Source organism: Leopardus geoffroyi, chromosome A2 (assembly GCF_018350155.1).
Source record: "Leopardus geoffroyi isolate Oge1 chromosome A2, O.geoffroyi_Oge1_pat1.0, whole genome shotgun sequence".
In the NCBI taxonomy this organism is placed as follows: domain Eukaryota; kingdom Metazoa; phylum Chordata; class Mammalia; order Carnivora; family Felidae; genus Leopardus; species Leopardus geoffroyi.
Window position 1 is genome coordinate 164,921,996 of NC_059331.1, and position 11,393 is coordinate 164,933,388.

At 49.7% G+C, this 11,393-nt stretch overlaps 1 protein-coding gene across 6 annotated transcripts in view; it reads left to right on the forward strand.

Moving 5' to 3' along the window:
- Window positions 1-11,045, forward strand: part of ACTR3B (actin related protein 3B) — an 89,561-nt gene extending 78,516 nt beyond the window's left edge. For all 6 annotated transcript variants that reach the window (XM_045496264.1, XM_045496261.1, XM_045496262.1 and 3 more), the window contains 3 exons: window positions 8,590-8,715; window positions 9,615-9,698; window positions 10,179-11,045. In XM_045496264.1, the coding sequence (XP_045352220.1) occupies window positions 8,590-8,715; window positions 9,615-9,698; window positions 10,179-10,274 (306 nt within the window). In that variant the 3' untranslated portion in view covers window positions 10,275-11,045. The remainder of the gene's footprint in view (window positions 1-8,589; window positions 8,716-9,614; window positions 9,699-10,178) is intronic.
- The last annotated feature ends 348 nt before the right edge of the window (window positions 11,046-11,393 follow it).

Sequence of the window (11,393 nt, forward strand, 5' to 3'; positions counted from 1 at the left end):
TTTTTCTAACATCATTTCTTGCTTGAAAAAGACCATTCTCTCCCTATTAAAGTCCTTGGCAACTTGGTCTAAAATCATTTGACCGCGTATATTCGGTGCCATTTTTATTACTGTGTGAATGAAAAATGGATCTTACGTATTATTTCTCTGAAGGCAACTCAAGACCTTGCAGTGCTTCTAAAGTATCATAATGAACATTCATGTTCAAACTCTGGTGAATTATTTTTTAATTAAAAAATCCATTACAGAGATATGACAGATAATTGCAGTAACCCTAGACCAGGTCCGGGACTGGAGGGATAGAAATGCTATAAAGACTATTAATAGGTCAAGTGACAAAATTGGAATAGGAATAATAGATTAGATAGAAGTTTTGCCTTCATGTAAGTTTATGAAGTTGACAGTAGTACTGTGGTAACGTAAGAGAATATTCCGGTTTTTAATAGACACATTCCTAAGTATTTAGGAGTAAAGGACCATGGTATACGTTAATTTACTCTCAAATGATTAAAAAAGTGTGTGTGTGTGTGTGTGTGTGTGTGTGTGTAGAGAGAGAGTTTTTGAGTGCAAATGATAGAGCAGATATGGTAAAGTGTTAGGTAAATCTGAATGAAGGTGTACCACTTTTGCCACCTTGAAATTACTTACTTTCAAATAAGTTTTTTCTTTTCAAATAAAAAATCCATTACATCAACCTGTTGAATTAATATTTGCCTTTTCTAAAAAAGTAGGATTAAATGTATTAAAATAGCCATTAACTGATTTTTAAAAATTTTTTTTAAAAAGCTAGGTTACTGTGTTTATCTTGGTTGAAATGTAAATAGAAATGTATTTGAAAAATAAATGGTCATTCTAGATGTAATCTACCAAATTTTTTATGTATTTAAAAATTTTTTTTTAATATTGATTTATTTTTGAGAGAGAGACAGCAGAGAGAGGGAGACACAGAGTCTGAAACAGGCTCCAGGCTCTGAGCTGTCAGCACAGAGCCTGACATGGGACCCGAACTCACGGACCATGAGATCATGACCTGAGCCGAAGTCGGCCGCTTAACCGACTGAGCCACCCAGGCGCCCCATAAATTTTTTATGTATTTTATGATGATGGCTTATGTTACAAATTCTGTCTCTGAAATCCAGCTTCGAGTTCTGTTGGGTAAAGTGGCCTATTTGAAATTTTCTGATGATAGTTTCTATTTCCTTACAATACCTTTAAGTACCTAGTTTGATTGACATGTTTTAACATTATTACAGAGCCCTGTGCACCAGATCCCTTTGTATGTCTTAGTCAGGAAGACGGAATCACTGTTAAGTTCAGGCATCACTCCAGGGATTTAATGTCAATCCAACTTTGTTTTACCAAGTGCTGTTTTGTATTTAATCTCTTTTCTGCCACAACAAAATCAACAGAAGAAGCCTTATAATCTGCAAGATAGAGATGATCTGTTCTAGGGAAGAAATGGGAAAGGATTCAGGGCAAAATCAGTATAGCCAGTACATTCTCACAAAGTGATGCTTAGTTCACCTTATCAATGAGAGCCATCCTGTCCATTGACTGTGGTCTTTGAGACCCATTTTGTCCACTTGCAATGGACAGTGAGAGCTATCTTGTCCACTCAGTGATGGTCAGTACGAACCATCTTGTCCACTTACTATCATCAATGAGAACCATCTTGTCCACTTGGCTTGGTCAATGTGAACCATCTTTTCTGTTTGCCGTGGCCAACGAGAGCCATCTTGTCCACTTAACTGTGATCAGTGAGAACCATCTATCCATTTGCCATGGTCAACGAGAGCCATCTTGTCCACTTAACTGTGGTCAGTGAGAGCCATCTATCCATTTGCCATGGTCAACGAGAACCATCTTGTCCACTTAACTGCGGTCAGTGAGAGCCATCTATCCATTTGCCATGGTCAACGAGAACCATCTTGTCCACTTAACTGTGGTCAGTGAGAGCCATCTATCCATTTGCCATGGTCAACGAGAACCATCTTGTCCACTTAACTGTGGTCAGTGAGAGCCATCTATCCATTTGCCATGGTCAACGAGAACCATCTTGTCCACTTAATTGCGGTCAGTGAGAGCCATCTTTCCATTTGCCATGGTCAACGAGAGCCATCTTGTCCACTTACCATGGTCAATGAGAGCCATATCGTGTCCATTTACTGTTGTCAGTGAGAGCCATGTCGTCCACTTGCCATGGTCCGTGAGAGCCATCTTGTCCACAGGGGGGACCCATTGGTGGTTTATCTCACCACTTGTCACTTTTAGTGTCTTAATTGACTTAGTTCAGGGACTTGCTTTTCTTCATTTCTAGTCCTACAGTGAAGTTAAATACACATTTACACACAGTATATTCTACTTCAGTAAATTTCACTACAACCTGGATACAGACCACCCCTAATTTAGTCTTTTCAGTTCTGCTTTTTTATTATCTGTCTTGTTGCACATTGCTGTCATTTGCTGATTACTTTTGAGCTTATGCATTTGAAAATATGAATTTTCTGACTTCTCCAGAATGTTCTTGATGGATAGAACTATCTTAAATCTTGCCATTATTCGTGCGGTATTTTCTTCAGGATTCCCTCTGTAGCATAGTTTTAAAGTTCACTGTTCTTGACCATATTAACTGTGGTTGATTTAGACAGAACATAATGACTATGTGGATGGAGCTCCAAACCGTGATTTTGAGCTCATGTTTATTTCCCAACGAGGACATCCTAATTCCAAATAATAAGCAAAGCAATGGAAAAGAGGATTGTCTTGTCTTTTACCTGTCATTGGGTTGTGACCTTGCCTCATAGATTCTCCTGATATGGACGCTTGCTCTGAAAGGACTCAACTCCTTTTCAGGGGCCTGTTACATAGCTCTCATTAATGGTGGTGAGTGGGCACCTTGGAGGTGGGGGGGTCCACCAGTGGTCCAGGGACCCTGCTTCCAGAACCAAATCACTGCCACTTCAGTGCACCTTCAGCTTCCCCGTGCAGTGACCTTCCTGGGCATCTCTCAATGATCACAAAGTTTCAGTCACAGAATGTTTTGTTTTGTTTTTTAACGGAAGAAACAAACAGCTCCTGTTAGAGAAAAATACGAAATTAACAACTTTAAAATGCTTTTAGAAGGTTCAAAACATTAACTTCTTAAAATGTCAGTCTCCACAATAATGACAGAAAGTTGCATTTTAAAGTTTCACTTTTTTACATTTTCTAACTTTTTTTGAGATCACAGGCCCCTTTGAGAATCTGGATTCCTGGGATTCAGACATCTTCTTCAAGCCTGTGAATTAACCTCCAGCACCCAGGTTACGATTTCTGCTCTTGGGTGCTCCGCAAGGTCTTTGCATTAGCGCCTGTCACAACAAGTGCACGAAAGAGAATAGGAAGTTGACTGTTGGTTACAGCACACTTCAGGCTGTCGAGGTCTGCTGTGCGACGAAGGAAGGAGTGAAGGAAGGAAGGAAGTCCAAAGTAAGACGAAGCATTCTTTCATAAGCTCCAGTCTCATTGAGCTATTTTGTCTGAAGCTGGTTCTTACGTGTTCAGCTTTCCTGTTTGTCGGCTCCTAGAAACTTCCGCCCTCTACCTGCCCACCCTTAGCGTGCGGAGTTTGAGGCGGTTGGGAAAATACGTCTAATGTAAAAGGCGTCTGGGCAGGGAAAACAGGGTAGCAGACTAACATGGCAGGGCAGGACGAGGACAGAGCAGAGCCCGCCATTCACGAAAGGCCCATTAGCCAGAGGAACGAGGGAGGCCTCAATCTGTCGTGGAAGTCACAGGGCCTCTGAGACGTGCGATCACAACCAGTGAGTTTTCCTCAGAGGTGCAGCCTTTCCTGACACAGAGACCTAAGAGAAGCTGCCGCTTCAGACCTTCGCCGAGAGTACGTTCTCCAGCCGTCTCTACGAGAGCGGCCTGTGCCGAGAGTGTGGAGCCCAGATGCACAGTCCCTTGGGTGGATCCCAAGAGAACACCGAGCACACGGGTAGCCTTCCAACCATCTGTTGTGACGTAGTAATAAAATTTAGATCACTCAGAAGCATGAATATACACTATATACCCGTTAGGTTATCTTTCAAAATAACAAGCACCCAGTTTTGAGATTCGGCAGCAGAAGATTCTTGGTTGGTCATGTTGGGTGTTCAATTAAAAGCAGTTCATATCTTTTGACAGCCATTTAAGGGGACAATAGTCTCACAGGGGCTTCTTGGGACTTTCAAGGAGCTGCCCACTGTAACATGTTGGCCACACTGAGGTGGGCCGAGGGGAGCCATGGACAGACCCGGGCTTCCTCGGGAGCCCTCAGGGCACGCCATGACACGGCCGTGGAGCAAGGCTGTGTGGTAGTCTTAGCCTGGAAGGGTTTTAAAAGAGTTGTGTGTGGTGGGATTTAAAAAATAAAAGTAAGTGAAAAATAATAGCAAAAAACAAAGCACCTCGTTAAAAGCACACTTCAAAATGTCAGATTTCACACAGGCGTGGTCCTTGTCCCTCCCCCAGCTCCTGCTGAATTCTTCCTCAGTAGAAGCTGAGTTCTTTCCAGGAAATGGTTGGTCTGACCCGCATTTATATTTATTTTTTTAATTTAAAGTCAAATTAGTTTACATACAGTGTGGTCTTGGCTTCAGGAGTAGAGCCCAGGGATTCATTGCTTCTATATAACACCCAGGGCTCATGCCAACAAGTGTCCTTCCTCATGCCCGACACCCATCTTCCCCACCTCCCAACCCCCTACCTCCAGCAACCCTCAGTTTGTTCTCTGTATTGGAGAGTCTCTTACGGTCTGCCTCTCTCTCTGTATCTTATTTTTCCTTCCCTTGCCCTATGTTCATCTGTTGGCTTTCTCAAGTTCCACATATGATATCTGTCTTTCTCTGACCGACTTACTTCGCTTAGCATAATACCCTCCAATTCCATCCACATTGTTGCAAGTGGCAAGGTTTCGTTCTTTTTGATTGCCGAGTAATACTCCATTCACATCTTCTTTATGCATTCATTTGTTGATGGACAGTTGAGCTCTCTTAATACTTTGGCTGTTGTCAGTAGCGCTGCTGTAAACATTGGGGTGCATGTGCCTCTTTGAGTCAGCATTTTTGTATCCTTTCTGACCAGCATTTAGAAAGTGAGATCAGTTGCCATTTGAGGCTTCTTCTAGGATACGATGACCAAAATCTCAAGAATACTTTTGAGTCATAATTCATCCATTCATTCATTCATTCATTCAGAGACAGCATGAGCAGGGGAAGAGGGGAGAGAGAATCCCCAAGCAGGCCTCACACTGTCAACACAGACCCTGATGTGGGGCTCGAACTCAAGAACCATGAGATCATGACCTGAGCCAGAATCAGGAGTCAGCCGCTTAACCAAGACTGAGCCATCCAGGGGCCCCACTGAGTTGTGATTTTTCTTTCTAAATGTTTATTTTTGAGAGAGACAGAGTGTGAGCAGGGGAGGGGCAGAGAGAGGGAGACACAGAATCCGAAGCAGGCTCCAGGGTCTGGGCTGTCAGCAGAGAGCCCGACGTGGGGCTCGAACTCACCACCTGCGAGATCGTGACCTGAGCTAAAGTCAGCGCTTACCTGACTGAGCTGCCCAGGCCTCCTGTGTTGTGATCTTTAACAGCAAACAGATGTGCAGTTTGTGTGTGTCACCAGGTGATGACACCTCTCTGAAAGGACATGGAGTCAGAACCCCTCGTTTTACTTCATTTAGGATTTCCCTGTGGTCTGTCTAGGACTGGTTCCTGCAGGTCTCACCCTTGGGTGTTGTCTTGCATGAGCGTCAGACCCAGGGTGACCCCGAGCTCTGTGTTTCCGAAGCTGCAGCTGTGGGGGATGCCCCTCCTCCCTGCCTCTGACAGGAACCAGACTCTCTCTTGTCGTTTCTGGGAGATTTCTCCCCAAGGTGATGGAGCATAACAGTGATTATTCATGATGCTGGTTCTGGGACAAGATGTTGCTTGAAAGATCTAGATTTGCAGCTTGCCCCACAGTCTCCGTGTGTGGGCAGGGGTGTCCGTAGAAGGTTCTCTGTGTGTGGGCAGGGGCGCCCCTAGAAGGTTCTCTGTGTGTGGGCAGGGGGTCCCCTAGAAGGTTCACTGTGTGGGCAGGGGCGCCCCTAGGAGGTTCACCATGTGGGCAGGGGCACCCCGAGAAGGTTCTCTGTGTGTGGGCAGGGGCGCCCCCAGAAGGTTCACTGTGTGGGCAGGGGCACCCCGAGAAGGTTCTCTGTGTGTGGGCAGGGGCGCCCCTAGAAGGTTCACCGTGTGGGCAGGGGCGCCCCCAGAAGGTTCACTGTGTGGGCAGGGGCACCCCGAGAAGGTTCTCTGTGTGTGGGCAGGGGCGCCTCTAGAAGGTTCACTGTGTGGGCAGGGGCACCCCCAGAAGTTCACCATGTGGGCAGGGGCACCCCGAGAAGGTTCTGTGTGTGGGCAGGGGGGCCCCTAGAAGGTTCACCACGTGGGCAGGGGTGCCCCGAGAAGGTTCTGTGTGTGGGCAGGGGTGCCCCGAGAAGGTTCTGTGTGTGGGCAGGGGCGCCCCGAGAAGGTTCTCTGTGTGTGGGCAGGGGCGCCCCGAGAAGGTTCTCGCAGGGGTGTCCGTGGAGGCGGAAGAGGCCGCGGTCTGGGCTCCCTGGGGACCGTGCCACAGTGCTCAGGGAACACTGAAGCAAACAGCTGAGGACCGGCCGTGAGGGGTGCTTCTGGCAGCAGAAGGCCTTCCGGTTCCTTGTGTCTCGTGTGTATTCGCAGATTCTGGCCGAGGGGGGTCCCCCCGGGGTCTGCGGTGCGCAGCGTTGCTTTCCTTCCAGCAGAAAGGGGCCACTGCAGGGTGGGGGGCAGCCCTGCGGTTGCTCAGGGCTCTGGGCTGCACGGCGCTTCTCCCCCCAGGGAGGCCGTGGGCATCTCAGCCCAGAGTCAGCCCCGGTTCCCGGCCTCGCCAGCCCCGATCGGCCGGCATCAGTGGGCCGGACGGAGACTTCTTGTTCTTAAATTAAAAAAAAAATTTTTTTTTAACGTTTATTTATTTTTGAGACAGAGAGAGACAGAGCATGAGTGGGGGAGGGTCAAAGAGAGGGAGACACAGTATCTAAAACAGGCTCCAGGCTCTGAGCTGTCAGCACAGAGTCCGATGCGGGGCTCGAACTCACGGACTGCAAGATCGTGACCTGAGCCGAAGTCGGCTGCTCAACTGACGGAGCCACCCAGGCGCCCCGTGGACGGAGACTTCTGACCGTGATGGAAACGTTAGCTCAACTGCTGGCTGCTTACCGACGCTTTCCCTGGCCCGCCCTCCCCCCCACCCCCCCACCCCCCCCCCCCCCCCGCCGGCCACGGCCTGCTCAGAGAGCCCCCTCTGGCAGTCCAGCCCAGCGACCCCAGGCCACGTTGGGGTGGTGGGCAGTCCGCGGACAGGTCGCGAAGGCGGCATTTCCCTCTGCGGACGCTCGGGTGGAGATGGCGTACATCCCCAGGAAGGGGACAGGGTCACTGGTGGCCTCTCGTGCACCTGCTCCTTCTCCAGTCTCTGAGCTCACCTGTGTGTCTCTCCCCGGGGCTAAGCGGGTGCTGGTGGCTGTTGTGGGCGTTGGCGAGAAGGGGCGGTCTCTCTGTTCAGCACGAGGACGGCAGGTGTCAGGAAGGGCATGTTCTACTGTCATGTCAGCTGACCTGTAACCCGGGTCACCGGCGACAGGAAGGTCTGCTTCCCCGTTCTGTTCCGTGTGGTGAGGGATTTACGTTGAGACAGGACTTGGGTGGGGGTGGGGGGTTCCTGCAGTTACTCAGGGCGTTCGGGGAGAGCGGGGTTAGGTCTAATGTTTAGTGTCGCCAGATGGTCTTGAAGCGGGGCTTCTGGCTCCGGGAAGGATTACTTTATTTTCTTGCACACAGTTTTCTCAAGTGATACTTTCTGTAAAAAAGTTGTCAGGCTATCCTGATTCTTGCTTCATTGTCGTAAATATTATCCTGTGTCCCGAAAGAACACAGTATTTGTCTTTCATCAACATCCGATAAGAGATTTAATACAGCTCCCCTCCCTCCCCCTCCCTCCCCCTCCCACACAGGCTTCTGTCTGGCCGCTTAGGGGCATCTGAGAGTGATGGGGGGAGTGGGCAGCAGGGTGTCATTTCTCCGCATGATCCCCTAGGGAACCCTTTGTCCCCAGCCTCACCCTTCCAGGAAGCTTCAAGTATTAATCAAAAGACTCCCCCACCCCAGTAATTAGTAAGGCAAGATAGCTAAAGATCCAGTGTTAATTTGGCTTTAGATTATTCTAGCAAGTCAGTGTGGGGGTTTATAGATTGTTTGAGCCTCTTGGTCCTTGTGAAGCTCTCTCATTGTCGAGGGAGCTTGTGGAGCAGAATTGCTTTACGGCTTTGCTTGGTTATGATTAAGGAAAAGTGCGGAGAGAAGGAGTTTATGACACGGGAGCCAAACGCCACGAATGTACGCCGTGGGGTAGCACGGGCTTTGCTTCGGTTCTTACCTTCTTAGATAGGTCGAAGGGTGTTACTCACAGAAGCGGCGAGGCGGGTTACGGAACAGTGTGGGCGGGTGATTTCATCAAAGGAAACCCTCTGCTTTGTGTTTTCTAGAACGTCGTTCTCTCAGGAGGCTCCACAATGTTCAGGGACTTTGGACGTCGACTGCAGAGAGATTTAAAACGAGTGGTCGATGCCAGGCTGAGACTCAGCGAAGAGCTCAGCGGTGGCCGGATCAAGGTACGAGGCGTCTCCGGGCCCCGAGCGCGCCTGGCTGTGCTCCCTCCCACAGAGCCCGAGGAGCCAGCTGGCCGGCTGGGGAGCCCGCACCAGGGTTCAAGTCCCTTCCCCAGCCGCACTGTGAGATCACGCTCGAGGGTCGTCGCTGCTGCCGAACTCATCCCAAGAGTGTCGTTAAGGCTGGTGTCCCTACTGGGGTGGCACCAACCACTTCGTGACCCACCCCTACCGGCACTTTCTTTGTGATGACCAGGATCTATGGGGTTGGGACCAGTTGACAGTGAGGGTTTTTTATGTTTTTTTGGAGGTGTTCTCACGAAACTAAAGTAAGCAGGGAGTCTTGGTGTGTTACCCGAAGGTAATCGTTGACGAGCTGCTGAGTTTCCCTGGGCTTCCGGGCAGGGCTGGGCCTCGGTGTAGATGGGAGCAAATGCACACCCTCTGGCCTGGTGGAGTGACTGGTGGCAGATTTCTCACGGTGTTTTCGGGACGCTTGGCATTAGTTCTGTGATGCTGAAACATCTAATTTGTTTAGTAAAAAAAAAATCAACTGGGTTAGTTGCTTGGATTTCTTACTGTTTCAAACGCCTTTAGTTTCGTGAAAGATAACCCTTCCTTGATGTGGGCGCTTTGTTCTCTGCACCATCCCTGCTGGGGGCTGGGGGCTGGGGGCTGGGGGCTGGGTGCATTTGGCCGAGACCCTTCCTGTCAGGGGCTGTGTGTGGCCGATGCCACCACCGAGGCACTAGAACATCGGGGATGGGCCTTGAGCTGTCAGCTGGGAGGAGGCCCCTCGACGGTCCGCACTCAGGGCGGAGCTGTCCTCCTGCCTGCTGAGCGGTTGCTGGGTGACCAGTCAACCGCCCTGGCGACTCAATGTCCCTTACTCTCTTTCGCAGCCTAAGCCTGTGGAGGTTCAGGTGATAACGCATCATATGCAGCGCTATGCGGTGTGGTTTGGAGGCTCGATGCTGGCCTCAACTGTAAGTCCTTTTCTAGATTGTTGTCTGTTTTCATTTCTGCGTTCTCTGTCGAGTTGGGATGAACGTTGCCCTGTGAAGGTTAAATAGCGCGTGGCTCTCAACAGTTGCACTTTTAATTCTGTGACGTATAAGAACCGTCTTAATGGTAACGTCCATCGCACGGCTAATCCTTCCTAATTAGGGCTTGCAGACAGTGTGGGTAAGCGGGATCCCAAAATAACCTCGATTCCCATGACTGCCCCAAGTAGTTTTTTACTCTCCTCCTCACTCTGTGACGAGCTAGTGAGTCGCCAGTGTAGGGTGGCCCGCGGTTTGTTCGAGCGGAGGGTGAACACGTTCGAGAACCGAAGTGACCTCCGTCCGTAGTCGGGCCTCAGAGGGCAAGAACCTCACCACCGGGGTCTCCTTTGCGTGACGGTTTACTAGTCCTGTTCCTTTCCGGAAGGTGTCTGTACCGCTCCTAACCGCTGCCTCCCCTAGCCCGAGTTCTTTCAGGTGTGCCACACCAAGAAGGACTACGAGGAGTATGGCCCCAGCATCTGCCGCCACAACCCCGTCTTCGGAGTCATGTCCTAGTGTTCGCGTCGACGGCGTCTCCCAGTCACGCGGCGCCGGGCTGAGACCGCAGCTCCTGTACATAGTGGCGTCCAGTGTCGATGTCGAGAAGCGTGCTTGCGTCGCCGAATGCATGAGGCGGTTCCGTGCACGCCCCCCGTGTGCCCGCCGTCCGACGGCCGCCCTCTCTCCCTGCGCCCTCCCCGCCTCCCCGCCTCCCCGTCTCCGAGCTTCTAGTCCGCGGAGAATTCTGAAGGAATTCACCTGCGACTTTAAAAATGGTGAGGAAATCCCCCCAGAAGATGGCGCAAACTGGTCCCCGCGGGAAAGAATATGGGGCTGCACCCCCTTTTCCTCCCGGCCTATTTTTGTAAATAAAACGTTATAAACTTGAAATACAAATTGATGTTTATATTTCCTATTATTTTGTATTTCCTGGTATTTGGTACAACTGGCCGAGCCTAAGCACGAATAGATTTTGGTGTCTTGGAGTTGCTGTAAAAACGTTTCTACTTGTGAGGCATGTTCTGATGTGTCTGTAGGCAAACAAAACAAAACAGCAAACTTTTTTGCCACATGTTTGCTAGAAAACGATCACGCTTTATTGGCGTCACATGAAGTTTCAACACTAAACGCTGTTGTACGGGAATCATTACAGATAATGTATCTCTTCATTTTCCTGTTTGACCTTTCGGGAACTGTTTTATAGAAGACGCTGGTTTGCCGTTGGAGTGTTGGATGAAATGCTACCGTGCACCGTTGTAATAAAAGCGGTTAGACTCTTTATACAGATTTCCTGTCGTGCTGTGCTGGTCTTTCCGTTTCCCCTTTGGGCTCATGCTTGTTCCAAAGGGTGTTGCAGTTTGTCTCCCGTCACCGGAGGATTTGGTGATCGGTACCAAGTCCGCGGAAGGACGTTTCCCAAAATGACGGGGACCGCCTGCCATCAGTGGCCACTCGGTCACCAGCGGCGCTCCGGATGCTCACGTGAGGGGCTCTGGATGCGGGGTGGGGAGGGTGCTTCTGTGGATTTCCAGCATCCCTTCCTTGGAACCCAGGACTCATCGCTGAGCTTTGAGTGGTTGCTCTGACGTTTGCTGAGTAGGTTGCTGGCTTAAAAGGTACTTGGCAGGGGCGCCT